The sequence below is a fragment of the Equus przewalskii genome, chromosome 16 (genome assembly GCF_037783145.1).
Source record: "Equus przewalskii isolate Varuska chromosome 16, EquPr2, whole genome shotgun sequence".
In the NCBI taxonomy this organism is placed as follows: Eukaryota; Metazoa; Chordata; class Mammalia; order Perissodactyla; family Equidae; genus Equus; species Equus przewalskii.
In genome coordinates, this window is record NC_091846.1 from 244575 (window position 1) to 259850 (window position 15276).

At 38.8% G+C, this 15276-nt stretch overlaps 2 protein-coding genes across 6 annotated transcripts in view; one reads left to right on the plus strand and one right to left on the minus strand.

The window, feature by feature from the left end:
* RNF17 (ring finger protein 17) overlaps window positions 1-1711 on the plus strand; it is a 152592-nt gene extending 150881 nt beyond the window's left edge. For 2 of the 4 annotated variants that reach the window (XM_070577751.1, XM_070577753.1), the window contains exons 36-37: window positions 943-1046; window positions 1526-1711. In XM_070577751.1, coding sequence (XP_070433852.1) covers window positions 943-1041 — 99 coding nt within the window. In that variant the 3' untranslated portion in view covers window positions 1042-1046; window positions 1526-1711. The remainder of the gene's footprint in view (window positions 1-942; window positions 1047-1525) is intronic. The other 2 variants (XM_070577750.1, XM_070577752.1) reach the window with 1 other exon arrangement.
* Window positions 1712-3388: 1677 nt separating this feature from the next.
* The window catches only part of CPAP (centrosome assembly and centriole elongation protein), a 55891-nt gene continuing 44003 nt past the window's right edge, over window positions 3389-15276 (minus strand). For both annotated transcript variants that reach the window (XM_070577755.1, XM_070577754.1), the window contains exons 12-17: window positions 8589-8653; window positions 8216-8335; window positions 6200-6340; window positions 6037-6121; window positions 5833-5953; window positions 3389-3751 (exon numbers count right to left, since the gene is read on the minus strand). In XM_070577755.1, the coding sequence (XP_070433856.1) occupies window positions 3559-3751; window positions 5833-5953; window positions 6037-6121; window positions 6200-6340; window positions 8216-8335; window positions 8589-8653 (725 nt within the window). In that variant the 3' untranslated portion in view covers window positions 3389-3558. The remainder of the gene's footprint in view (window positions 3752-5832; window positions 5954-6036; window positions 6122-6199; window positions 6341-8215; window positions 8336-8588; window positions 8654-15276) is intronic.

A 15276-nucleotide genomic window follows, 5' to 3' on the forward strand; every position in this document is an offset into this window, starting at 1 on the left:
AGAATGAACTCCTAATGTTACAATGCTGTTACTAGAAAGTGCTTTTTGGAAACCTCTGTACATATCATGCTTCTGTGTGTGCAGAGTGGTGAAAACAGCTTATGCAGGGTATCTCTCAGAAACCACTGAAACACAGACAGGGCCAGTAAGTATTCTTATAGATACGTATTTATTCACCTCTCTGAGCAACATTCAAACTTTGGTCAGTTTATGCATAAAGGTATAAGCTTTGTGTGCAGAATGTAAATGAATTTTAATAGGGATCGTAGTGTTAAAGCCCATTGGCTCAATCTAGGAAAACTTTGGGGAGGAGTTACATTTTAAATGAAGTAGAAGAATGGAAAGACTGGGATTTAGCAGAAAGCATCACAAACACCTTTTGAAAGGAGACAGTATAAATTATAATAAACTTAAAGAATGGCTTTTCCCTCCTGCCAGATGTCGGAGGTTAAATGCAGCAAAGACATTATTGTGTTTTCTTGACAACTACTGGCATTCCCCGTGATCTGAAAGTAGAGCGTTCCCATGAAACCTTTCGTAAGCTGAAATGGTTAAAGTGAAGAAGCTATTACCACTCATTTATACGGGAAAATTTTTTGAGCGTTCCCAAAACCAACAAATAACCTACCAGAATAATTGGAGACAAAGCCCAGATGCTCACAGACACTGGCAGCTCGAGGCTGCGATGCCGAGTGTAGCTCCAGGGAAGGCGCCTGGCGGGGCCGCGCTCGCTGCTGGGGTGCGCTGCCCCAGTGACGGCTCGCTGCGGAACACACGCTGAACGCTGTTTTCACTTTTGCCTTTTTTCATAAAAGCAAAAGTCCTCCTTGGATTTCCTTTGGTTAGCGAAAACAGGTACTAATGTAGGTCTTTCATAAAAGTGAAGTGGTGTAAAGCGACCTTTCAGATAGCAGGGGAAACCTGTATGTCTTTTAATTTTAGGCTCAGGTGCCAGAACAAATAGTGACATTATATGAAGATGAACAGTATCCAGTTCATATGTCATTAGTAGAAATGGGGCTCGCAGACCAAGATGAATGATGTAAGTAAGTATCATGACTTGTTTACCCTTGTAATCAGCAGAAGCATGTGACTAACACAGCAGAGATTAACGATAAATTGCCCATAAAAGCACCTTTGGACTTTCCTTGATTTCTCAAAGGGATGACAACAAAGCTCAGCAAGAATCTCTCTTCTAGATTTGTCTTTCATAGGTCCTTCTCACCTACCTATTGAATACCAGTATCAAAACAGGTTCCATATCTGTAAGAATGCTTGGAATGGCTATCACGATTCAGTTCATAGTACCAGACAGTTGTGGGCACTATAAAACATTTAAACACATAACTATGTGGTGTGCATATAGCACCATTGAACAATCAGTGTCCTAATAACAAAGTTATGAAAGTACTTGGGTAACCAGCTAACTCTGTCCATTCATGTAAATGTAACAAGTGATTCAGTAACTGGACTTGAACGTTAGCATTAAGCAAAAGTTTAAAATAACACTAATTTTGTTCTTCAGGTACCCAGTGCAGAACACCTACAGCAGCCCAGAAGAAAGCTTTCTGTTATATGTAGACCATTTGAGGCTTAGTTTTTTCAACTTGTTCTGCAATAGTGCTAGCCTTTTTTTCCCCTCCCACTTTTGTTACATGTTGAACTGTTAGGAATTGCTTGAAATAACAGTTAATAAATATTTGCTTTCAAATATTTTCTATTTATTATAATTTTGAAAAGAAGTATTTTAGGCATATGATGAAAAAGACCATTTTAGTTCATTTTATAACTAATGTATATTCAGCCCAAGAAATATGACATTGTCAGTACGTTTGTAGGCCCTTGTAATACCCTTCCCCAATCATTCTCTTCCCTCTAGAAGTGAACGCTATTGTGAATTTGGTGTTTATCATTCTTCTATAAGTCTTTATAATTTTACTGTATTTGAATCCATCCATAAACAACATATTGCTCTGTATATTTTTAAAGGTGTGCAGTATCACACAATTACCTTTTTTTCTATTTCCACTGTTTATCCATATTGGTATACATAGGTCTATTTTATTCACTTTGACTGTTATAGCCATCTGTGCATATAATTTATTCTGTTGCTAGATACGTAGATTGTTACCAGTTTTTCCTCCATTACAGATACTCTTCTGAGGACCCCTTGTGTACATGTGAGGGGTGTACATATACTTAGTGGTGGAATTTACTAGGTCATGGGGTAATTGCTTTCCAGAAAGTGATTTTATCAATTTACTTCACCATCAGTAGTCTGAGTTCTTGCCAACACATGGCGTGGCCAGACCATTATTTGCTGGTATAGGATGCTAGTATCGAAAGGTATCTCATACCTTAAAATGCATTCACTGGTTTAGTGGTTAGTCACTTGTTTATGGCTTTTTCATATCCTTTGTCCATTTTTCTATTGAGTTGTTTGTAATTATCTTATTGATTTGTAGGAAGTCCTTATATATTCTGGATATTAATCCTTTGTGAGGTATATGTATCTTTTCCTAGTCTATGGCTTAGCTTTTCTCATTTTTGTGGTATCTTGAGGCAAACAAACTTCACTCATTTATTAACCTTTTAATTAAGGTTTCTGTCTTCTGTCTCATTTAAAAGTCTTTCTCTATCCTGAGGTAATATGTATAACTCATTTTCTTTGAAAAGTTTTAAACTTTTTTCACATTCAGTTCTTAAAACACCAAGAATTAATACATCTAGCTTTTTTTTTTTAACCTGAGTTAGTGGCAACACCCTTGTCATACTGCACTGAGTGCCTGGACCATCCTGTAATTACTGTCTTTTCATGTAGGTGACCTGCTCTTCCTTCAGGGACATCTCGCTTCTGTCAGCCCGTAGTCTTACAGGCTGTAGCGTCAAGGTGCGTGTGGTCAGTCAGTAAACACTGGCTAGTCATCTTCCACACCCTCTCCATTCTTACGTGTCCCATCTTGACCGGTTTTGTTCTCACAGAATGAACTTTTCTACCTGTTTTACTGTTTGACCCATTTGTATTCATTTGTTGTTTTAACTTCCCAGTCTATTACAATTAAAAGCACCTCTGTAGTAGTTAAAATGCTTTAATTTGAGTACTAACTGAACACAGTGATGTCTTGAGTGGAGAAATTCTCTCACTCCTTGAGTAAACTTTCTGTTAGGTCTTTGTTCTACGGCTGATGTGCCCATGGAAAATCTATGTGATACAGCATTTCTTGTACTTCTTGGTTTTTATAACCATCTCCAACCAATAAAAGCACCCACTTATTTTTAAAGTCTATCCAGTTTATGACAAATAATGCTTTCCTTAGTCATGCGTTTAATAGTAGAAAGACAGGATAGGTGAATTAAAAATGAAAGCTGTCCTGGTGTATTTCAAAGATTATAAAAAGAAGCTATAGAGTTTTATTTTATAATCCAAACATAATCTGTTCCATTTATACATACAGAGAGAGTTTATATAAATTAAACACAGAGCCCACAAGAAATGTACATTTTTTAACAAGAAAATCAAGTTAGTGTTATTTCATGATTAGTCACACACAAGGATCATTACAATTTTGTATCCATTAGAACATTTCCATCCTTGTCTTTAACTCTAATTCGACCAGATGTATATTTTGTTTCTTGATGACCATTTGTATATACAGTTTTAACGGTGCCATCTGGATATTCCCGTCTCTTAAACTGAGCAGTATGTAGTTCTCTTTGGCCATTATTAAACTCGATGATTTTGTTGCCATCTCTGGAAATTTAAAATAGAATTTAATTTCTTTAAAAATATGAAATATACAACAGGAAAATGATTTTAAAAACTGCCAGATTTTTGATTCTGGCAGTTATTTCTTCTAGAACATCCCTTGGTGTTTTTCCCAGCACAAGACCTTCTTTACAAATTCTTTCCACAGTGTTTCTGCTGCAGGCTGAAAGTTCCAGTTATCAGCTTAGCACTTATAAGTGCCCATGAAAAGTTTAATAAATTTGTTTTCACCACAAAATGCGTAGGGTGCTTCTTCCAATTTCATGTGTCTTCTACCTCTAAAAAATTGGGTGTTGTATTAAAATATGGCTTCCGGTTTGGACCCTTATTCTTCTAAGTTAAAAGCCACCTCAGTGCTATGAGTGCCTAGAGAGCTATGTCCCTGGGAAGAGCCATGATCAGATTTCAGTCTTGTTTTGAAGCAATGGAACACAGAAGCAGAATATGGGAAATAGTTAATACCAAGTCAATTGCCTGTGGGACAGTCAAACGAAACCCCTAAACACAGGTATAATGTACCATTAGAAACACAAAGCTAGGGCTAAAGATTGGGAATCACCATTTCTCAGGAGAGTGGTTTTTTTCTATTTTGGTTATTTCTCATATTTTTTATGAAGGTAATGGCTTTGTACCACATACAAATGTTGGACTAAAAGCCATCATCAAAGTGCAGCCCCTGGCCAAGGGGTCAGCATCACCTGAGAACGCGTTACAAATGCAAATCATTGGGGTGGGGCCCAGCAATCTGCATGTGAACAATCCTTCCAGGTGATTTTAATGTAAACTAAAGTCTAAGAACCATGGCTGTTAGTGAAAAAAGCCAAAATAATCCTGAATGAATTGCAGATTTAAAAGTTACTAAGAGAGTAAATCTTAAAAGTCCTCATCACAAAAAAAATTTTTTAACTGTGGTGATGGATGTTAACTAGACTTATTGTAGTGATCATTTCGCAGTATATACAAATATCAAATCATTATGTTGTACACCTGAAAGTAATGTCAATTATATGTCAAAAAGATAATAATCGTGAATGAACTAATATATTATCTGGGATTTGCTTGAGTGTGGATGAAAAAAGATTGGCTATGAGTTAATACTTGAAAATGGAGAGATGGGTACATGGAGGTTTTCATATTATTTTCTCTACTTTTTATTATAGAAAATTTCAAACAGTTAAAAGACATTGAAAAGTTTCTGAAATCAAAGTATAGTGTACACAAGATTTTCCTCAAATTTTAGAACGAATTGTTATTTATTTAGTTGAGCACCAGATACTTTCAAGGCTAGGTTAAGGGAAAAACACTGAGGACCATAAGAAGTTCCTACATTATTTGAATTCATGTTCTTACCTTTTCTTTTGGCCAAGTTTATATCATAGAATTCAAGTTAGTTAAATGCACCTATGATGTATTAGTTGTATAGAAGTTAATGGGCACTCAACTGTCATTCTCCAGGAGAGGAGGGTGGAAACTAAAAACGGGACACTGGATTTGACAAACCTTCACCATGCTTTTAATTAAAATGGTGATGATAAGATGCTCTCTGTATTGTGGACTGAAGAAGTCACTTCAAGAAGAAGTCTCTAACTTCAAGAAATCTAACACTTACAAGGATAAACAAAGAGGTTGCTGACTTTAAAGAATTGGGTCCAGGAGGCCGGACAATAAAGTGCTTATCAGGCTGGGACAGGGAGACCCAGAACATCAACTACAGGCAAGAGAAGAGAAGGTCTAATTTAAACGCAGCTGCCAGTGTTGGGTTATTTTAAAAACTGACAGGGAAGCTCTCCTTCCTTGTGTCTCATTCACTGTTTTCAGACTTCAACAAATTATTTCTAAATAAGTAAGTACCTGCCCTCCTCCTTTCCTGAGGTGCTGTGCACACTCCCTTTAAGTCTTGAGATCTGTGTGTCCCAAACTAATTGTGAACTCACCTGCTCTTAGCGTCTATCTTTGCCCACTTCTGAACTCACTGAAATTTGATTATGATTATAAAAATTCAATTGGTAATAAAAGTTGAACCACGAAAATGGAGACTCTAGAAACAAATTTGACAGGGATCATACCGTTGGACTCTGACAATTGTGCCATCTGGGAAAACACTTTCTTCTTGTCCATCAGCAAATAAGTTTTTGACAGTCTGGTCAGGAAATGTGATTTCTTTTCTTCCATCTGGAAAATGTTTTTCTGTTTAAAAAAGGTTACTATAAGTATTTCATTTTTAAAGGAAAGGAAGAATTTAATAAGGAGAAGGCAGAGCAAGTTTTTACCTATCTGTCCACTTGAGAAATGTAAGACTTCCAGTCCTTCGGGATAAGTAGTGTGCGTGGTCTGGGCAGCCGCGTAGTAGTAGATCTGTAAAGACACGAAGTCAGTAGGCCTTTTCTTAGAGAAGTTCAAGCCGTGAAGAAAAACACCCCCATGGAGACCTACCACTCTCTCGTCTGGCATGACCTTCTTCACATCGCCATTAAAGAAAGTGACGGTGACAGTCTTCCCATCTGCACTCACTTCTTTTTGAGTTCCATTTGGAAACAAGAGAACATGGCACCCATTCTTATAAACCTTTTCTATCTACAAAATAAACAAGATTATCAATATATGTAAGATTTCCTCCTGAGACCATGTGACAAAAATATCCCTAATTCTCTTCCTAATTGCCTACTTTGAAATTTTTCATAATAAACCGTAAAAAATTGGGCCAGCCTGGTGGCGCAGCAGTTAAGTTCACATGTTCCACTTCGGCAGCCTGGGGTTCACCAGTTCGGATCCCGGGTGCAGACATGGCACTGCTTGGCAAGCCATGCTGTGGTAGGCGTCCCACATATGAAGTAGAGGAAGATGGGCAGGGATGTTACATCAGGGCCAGTCTTCCTCAGCAAAACAAGAGGAGAATTGGCAGATGTTAGCTCAGGGCTAATCTTCCTCAAAAAAAAAAAAAATTCTCCCAAAAGGAGAGCAAGTTAATAAACTCACAACAATCAATTTTAAGTATCACCACATCACCATTCTTATGTCACCTGTTCCCCCTAAACTCCTTCTTTGGTGGAGGTTTTTTTAAAACAAACGGCAGACACCTGTAAACACTGCAGTAGATATCTCTAATGGAAGGATTTTTAATGTAACCAAATCAGGATCAGCCCTAACAAACTATAATTCCTTCATCATATCATAACCATCCGTATTGTTTTCCCTAAATTCACAAAAAAGGCTTTTTACAGTTTATTTCAATCAGGATCAAAACAAGATCCTCACAACACTGGGTTGATGTGTTTCTTGAATCTCAATTTTAACAGTCTCGTCCTTTCCTCCTCTTCAATGCCAATTACTTGTTGAAGGAACTGGGTCCCTGAACATTGCTCACATTCTGGATTTGACTGCTTTCCCATTATGATGTCATTTAACATGTTCTTACATCCCCTGTACCTCCTTGAAAAAGCTAGTAGTTAGACCTAGAGGCTTGATTAACCTCCAGTGGAATTATTCTGATAAGAATACTTTCTAGGTGCTGCTGTGAGCTGCTGTGGCAACAGGTTCAGAAGCACGGTGTGCAGTTGTCTCCCCGACCCCAGGCCTGATGGGTCACAGACCTGCCTTGAGACCCCATCCACCTTTCATCTGCGGTGTCAGGAGTCAGTGGTGACTGCTGCCTAGATCCTTTACCTCATTAGAGGTTGCAAACTGATGGGTCTCCTTCTCATTCCTTTTCCATTTATTAGCTGGAATTCTCCTATCACAGGAAACCCTGCCACATCGACAATTTGTTACCCTAGAGTAGAGTTCGTACAGGAAGTCGAACTACTTCCTCTCACTTGTTCTTTGTCCTTCCCTCATTCCTCAAGACTAGCAGTAAACTCCGGCCTTAAAATTTCAATTAAAATGGATCCGATGAGGGTATTTGGAAAAGTAAATGTTTTATAAACCTGAGAAAACATTCCCTCATCACCTCCCCAGTAACAAACCCTGTTTATGTCCCTTCCTTTTTCATTCCTCCTCGGAGCTGGAATACCCAGCCAGGCAGTCTTCCCACTCCAAACCTTGCTGATGCCCAAGAATAAACTTGTGCAGGCTAGAGATGGAGAGAGAGACACGTGACCCAGGCTCTATTTAAGAAAGGCCGCAGGAAACAGCAGGCCTAGAACTGAGGCTTTTAAAAAGTATTTTGAAAGTATTTTTAAAAGTAAAGGATTACAAAGGCTTTTTAGCTTTGTCTGGAAGAAGAACAAAGAGTTTAAACAAAGGGACTGTATCCCTTCTCCAGCTGCATCTCTGAAGTAGAAATGGCAACTAAATGCACACTGTCTTTTCAGAGGAATCCGAAGGTTTAAGCCGAGGTCACGCCCCATCAACAGTCTGAAAGATCAATTATTTTAGAATCTAAGTGTTTCAACTCTATTTTAACCCTGTTTATTTTTTATAGTATTTACTATTTTTAAAAAAATTTCTAACCTTTCCATCAGGATGACTGATTTCTCCCTGAATTTCCTCTTTCTCCTCTTTTTCATCCTCCTCTTTATAGTCGGGATCTGGGAAGTCCGCTGGTTCAGGGAGCTCCCTGGGTGAGGCAGTCTGTAAGGACAAGAGGCACTCATCTGTCCCAAAGGACATGTGATGACAGTTCAAGCAGCTAAAACTTACACTTACTTCCAAAAGCCAGATTCTACTAATTAGAGGATTCTATGACTAGTTTTCTACAGAAAACATTCACAATGTTAAGTAAAAGCCTCCTTTGTAAATGGCTTAGAAACTTAAGTCAGTTAACTAATCAATTTCAATCCTGAGTAATCTATGTTTGACTATATAAAAATATAAAGAGATTTACCTGTCCCTTATCCGAACTGCCTAAATCACAAGGAGGCACGGACTTGGATCTTCGAGATGGATTGCCTGTTAGAATATAATTGTCAGAGTTAGTTTTAATATTTAATTCCAAGTTTTAAATTTACTTAATATTATGGTCAAACATTTTCTTATTTTATGACCTTTTGTGAATTGCTGTCCTTTACCCATTAAATTAAGGAAGTCTTAATATTTTTCTTTATTAATTTGTAGGAGTTCTTCATTATATAAGTTCAAATATTTATTCAGGTTACTTAAGTCCTGGGTGACCAAGAAAGGCAAAGACAACACCTGTTCTCTGATAGTTTACAATCTGGAGTACAAGACAGGTGCTCCACTAACCTAACAGATGGGCCCAAAGGCATCTGGGAGACAATCACAAGAAGTTTAGAGGCTACATGTGGGGTAGAGATGACAGAAGCATCCAAGAATACACAGAGAATTTGGCTTGAAAAATAACAGGATTTAATGACAATCTAGACCTAATGGCTAGGTCTAAACTTTACAGATCATGACCAACACCCCAATGCTATGCTGCATTAGTAACACATACATTATAAATAAGCATACACCCCCTACTACCACCACCACCAACAACAACAAACGGAGGTGAATTTTTAAAAGTATATTGAAGTTCTAATATTTTCTTCCTATATGCCAGTGGCTCATATTATAAACACTCTCAAATCTGAAAGGTTTCAAGCAAGTGCCAGGATCTGCCTCATATTAAAAACTAGAATGGATGCTGGACACCACAGGGAGAACAGACTAGAGACAAAGCAAGGTGGACTGCATCACGAGGCCGCAGCACATGGGAAGGCTTGTGTGGCATCCACAGAGACAGAAGTTTTGGCCTGAGCAAACAGGCGGTGATGGACCGGGTTCCGGCAATAAAAGGAGCACTGAGTTTTGGACATGGCAAATGCACAACACCTTCCTCCACCTCACAAGTGCAAAGCAACCCATGCACTACCCTTTGAGCTCTGTGTTACGTCATTTCTAACTCTCATAACCACCATCCCCACAGAAGACCAACACTCCATTTTATAGGTCAGGAAATCAGGGCTGGGAGGTTAAATAACTTGCCATGGCTGTCAACTAATAAAAGGCAGAGCCAGGATTCCAAGCTTAACTCTCTCAAGGTGTTCACAAACATTACCCTGAAGCCCCTGAGCATATTCTCACTGGGAGGAGCAAGGAGAGGTGAGCAGGAGCAGAGGGCTCGGACTCCTAGGGTGTGTGCATCATTGTGAGCACTGGATATACATACCTTATAAAATTACATATAACATGAAAGTTGGGAAAGAGCAAACTATTTCATCAACAGAGCTGGAATGGTTAGGTATCGATAATATAGGAGGACATGTTTATGAACTCAAGATAGGGAAAGACTTAAGAGGCACTACCCATAAAGGAAAAAACCTGAAATTCAACCACTTTAAAATAGGAATTTGGGGAATTTTTAAGGTGACGTCGGCATCACGGTGGTGTAAGTCATTCCTCTTTTCTCTCATCTTTTTTAACAACTAATTAGACGTCCATAACCAAACAAAAGTGCCTCAGCACCTTAACCAAGGGATCTGGGAGGATTCTTGCCCACCCGTCCATCTAAAAACAAACAAGGCCTCAGTAAGGGCTGTGGATCCAAGGGAGTTGCTGAACCCAGCCTACCCCCACTCACTGCGACTGGAGAAAAACCCGAAGAGCAAAGCTGCGCAGACACCCACAGGCAGGAGAGCATTTGTAGAAGCCCATCCTGCCTCAGGGAGATGCCAGCACTGCCTCCAACCTAAGGCAACGCTGCACATTAAGCTGTTTGGCAGTGGCAGCAATGACCTCTCCCAAGGAAGAGGTGGAAAGCAAAAGCAGTTGTGGCTGGAGAAACCTCTTTCCCTCCAAGAGCACCCAGATCTGTGAGGAGGGACCTCCATGACTAGGAGGAGGGAGGAGAAAGGGAAGGAACAGATAATGTCACAGGGTCTTGAAGGAATGTGGTTCCTGCTGTCTGCTTCAGGACAGCAGCAGGAAGTCCACCCAAAAGCCATTTGGAGTCCCTGACTTGAGGATCTCCCCACCAGGCCCACAGGGACCTGCAAAGCCCCAAGTGCTTTGCCCCACAGCACCCCAACTCTGCTGCTGGCTCCTTGTGCACACTCAGGAGTGCACCCACAAGAACAAGCTCCAAGACACAGGGAGAGTGTTCAGAAAATAGGCCACATTTGGTGGGCAAGGGAGAAACCACAAACTTGAGCTTTAGCACGACCTTCTGGAATACAAAAGAAAGGTTTCTAAACGCCATCCTGGTGAATTGTACGAACCAAAGAAGTCATAAAAGCTTAGTTAAGGGGGTATCTGCTACTTCAAATGTGAAAACAGAAGCACTTTGCAACAAACAGTATGAAAAACATCAAAGAAATACAATATCATGAAAAGAAAATGCTGATTTTCCAAACAACTGAACTCAAAGGCATGAAATATGTGATCTATTGAATAAAGAATTCAAAATTGCCATTAGGAAGAAATTCAACAAGCTATAAGAGAACTCAAGACAATTCCATGAAATCAGGAATAAAATTAATGAACAGAGTTCTTTACTGAAGAGACTGAAATTATAAAAAAAGAACCAAACAGAAATTCTGGAGCAGAAGAATTCAATGAATGAGATGAAGATTGCAATAGAAAGCATCTACAGCAGGGCAGACCAGATAGAAGAAAGAATAAGTGACTTAGAGGATAGGAATATAGAAATACACTACAGTTAGAAGAGTTCTAAGATTTAAAAGCCATAAGAGCTACTGGATTCCGCTGGAAAGGCAAATATTCGAATTATTAGTGTCCCAGAAGAAGAAAAGAGAGAAAAGGGGGCAGAGAGTTTATTTAAAGAAATAATAGTTAAGAACTTCACAAAGCTGGGGTAGGACCTGGCCATCCAAGTCTACAAAGCTAATAGAATACCCTATTACCTCAATGCAAAAAGACCCTCTCCAAGATACACTGTAATGAAACTGTCAAAAATCAATGATATAGAAAAAATCTTAAAGGCACCAGGGAAAAAATGAAGTAATCAACAAAGGAACCCCTTTAGGCTATCATCGGATATCTCAGCAGAAACCCTCTAGGCCAAGAGAGAGTGGAATGATATATTCAAAATGCTGAAAGATAAAAATTGCCAACCAAGAATACTTTATCTGGCAAAGTTATCCTTCAGATGTGAAGGAGAGAGAAATAAAGGCTTTCCCAGACAAACAAAAGCTGAGGGATTTCATTACCACTAGACTTCCCTTGCAAAAAATGCTGAAATGAGTTCTTCAAGCTGAAACAAAAAGACACTAATTAGCAACATGACAACATACAGAAGTGTACAACACACTGGTAAAAGTGGAAATTTATAATGAGAAATAGAAAACTCCAGGCTGGTATATTAACAACTTAATTACAGTATAAAAGTTAAAGGGGGGCTGGCCCCGTGGCCGAGTGGTTAAGTTCATGCGCTCCACTGCAGGTGGCCCAGTGTTTCATTGGTTTGAATCCTGGGCGTGGACATGGCACTGCTCATCAAACCACGCTGAGGCAGCGTCCCATATGCCACAACTAGAAGGACCCACAACAAAGAATATACAACTATGTACCGGGGGGCTTTGGGGAGAAAAAGGAAAAAAATAAAATCTTTAAAAAAAAAAACCAATTTAAAAAGTTAAAGGAAAAGAGGATGAAAAATAACTAAGGCTACTATAATTTGTTAACAAATACACAGCATAAAAGAGGTAAATTGTGATATCAAAAACATAAAGGCGGGGCCAGCCTGCTGGTATAGTGGTTAAGTTCGCAGGTTCTGCTTCAGCAGCCCAGAATTCACCAGTTCGGATGCCAGGCACGGACCTAGGCACTGCTGCTTATCAAGCCCTGCTGTGGCAGGATCCCACATATAAAGTCGAGGAAGATAGGCACGGATGTTAGCTCAGGGCCACTCTTCCTCAGCAAAATGAGGAGGATTGGCAGTGGATGTTAGCTCAGGGCTAATCTTGCTCAAAAAAAAAAATAAAATAAAATAAAAGGAGAGGAGTAAAAGGGGGGAGCCTTTATAGGGGAATGAAGATAAGTTGTTATCAGCATAAAACAGACTATTTTATCTATGAGATGTATTATTTAAACATCACGGTAACCATAAGCAAAAATCTAGAGTAGACCCACAAAACATAACAAATGGGGAAGCAGAGCATATCACCATGGAAAACCACCAACTTACAAAAATAGGCAGAAACAGAGGGAAAAAGAAACAAGGAAAATACCAAACAACCAGAAAGCAATCAATAAGATGGCAGTAGTAAGCCCTCATATATCGATTATCAACTAATGTAAATGGATTGAATTCACCATTCAAAAAGCACAGAGTGGCTGGATGGATAAAAAAACAAGATCCAACTACATGCTGCCTTAGAGACTCATTTCAGCCCTAAAGACACACATAGGCTCAAAGTGAAGGGATGGAAGAAGATATTCCACGTAAGTAGAAGCCAAAAGAAAGCAGGGGTAGTCACACTTACATCAGATAAAATAGACGTTAAGCCAAAAACAGTAACAAGGGATGAAGAAGGTCACTATATAATGATAAAAGGGATCAATACATCAAGACGTCACTATATAATGATAAAAGGGATCAATATATTAAGATACAATAATCATAAATATATATGAACCCAAATCAGAGCACCTAAATATATTAAGCAAATAGTAACAGATCTAGAGAGAGAAACAGACCACAATACAGTAATAGTAGGGCACATCAATACCCTACTGTCAGCAATGGATAAATCATCCAGACAGAAAATCAACAAGGAAACACTGGAACTGAACCATGCTTTAGATCAAACGGAATTAGGAGACATTCTATCCAACAGCAGCAGAATACACATTCTTCTCAAGTGCACATGGAACATTCTCCAGGGTGGATCATATGATAGGACACAAAACAAGTCTTAGGAAATTTAAGAAGACTGAAATCATACAACTATCTTTTCTGATCACAATGGTATGAAATTAATAATTAACAACAAGAGAAAAGCTGGAAAACCTACAAATATGTGGAAAGTAAACAATACTGTTCTGAAAACCAATGGGTCAAGGAAGAAATCAAAAGGGGAATAAAAAATATCTTGAAACAGAGGTTGTCCTGGTGCTGTAGTGGTTAAGTCTGGCACGCTCCACTTTGGCGGCCCAGGGTTTGCAGGTTTGGATCCCAGACCTACACACCGCTCATCAAGCCATGCTGTGGTGGCATCCCACATACAAAATAGAAGACTGGCATAGACATTAGCTCAGGGCCAATCTTCCTCAAGCAAAAAGAAGACTGGCAACAGATGTTATCTCAGGGTGAATCTTCCTCACCAAAAACAAACAAACAAAAAGAAATCTTGAAACAAATGAAAATGAAAACACAATATACCAAAACCTATGGGATGCTGCAAAAGCAGCTGTGAGAGGAAAGTTTATAATGATAAATGCATATACTAAGAAATTAAAAAGATCTCAAATAACCCAAATTTACTCCTCAAGGAACTACAAATAGAAGAACAAATTAGGGACTGGCCCCATGGCTGAGTGGTTGGGTTCGTGCACTCTGCTTTGGTGGCCTGGGTTCTCACCGATTCAGATCCTGGGCGTGGACATGGCACTGCTCATCAGGCCATGCTGAGGCAGCGTCCCACATGCCACAACTAGAAGGACCCACAACTAAAAATACACAACTGTGTACCAGGGGGCTTTGAGGAGAAAAAAGGAAAAATAAAATCTTTAAAAAAAAAGAACAAATTAAACCCAGGGTTAGTATAAGTAAGGAAATAATAAAGATCAGAGTGGAAATAAATGAAATAGAGACTAGAAAAACAACAGAAAGGATCAATGAAACTAAGAGCTGATTTTTCAAAAATATAAACAAAATTAACAAACCCCTATAGCTAGACTAACTAATAAAAGAAGAGAGAAGACTCAAACGTAGAGTATTAGAATCAAAAGAGGAAACATTACAGATGATGCTACAGAAATACACGGGATCATAAATGACTCTAATAAACAATTATATGCCAACAAATTTGATAACCTATAAGAAATGGATAAATTCCTAGAAATAGACAACCTGCCAAGACTGAATCAGGAAGAAACAGAAAACCTGAACAGACTAATAACAAGTAAAGAGATTGAACCAGTAATCAAAAACTTCCCGATACAGAACACCCAAAGACCAGCTTTACTGGTGAACTATACCAAATATTTAAAGAAGAATTAATGCCAATCCTTCTCAAACTTTTCTAAAGAATGAAGAGGAGGCAACATTTCCAAAGTCAAGCTATGAAACCAGCATTACCCTCATACCAAAGCCAAATAAGGACACTACAAGAAAAGAAAACTATAGACCAATATCCCTGATGAATATAGACGTAAAACTTCCCACCAAAATATTAGCATACCAAATTCAAGAACACATTAAAAGGGTTATACACCATGACCAATTCAGATTTATCCCTGGGATGCAAGGATGGTTCAACATACACCAATCAATAAATGTAATAATTCACATCAATAGAATGAAAAATAAAAATCACATGATCATCTCAATAGATTCAGAAAAAGCATTTGACAAAATCCAACACCCTTTCATGATAAAAACCCTCAAC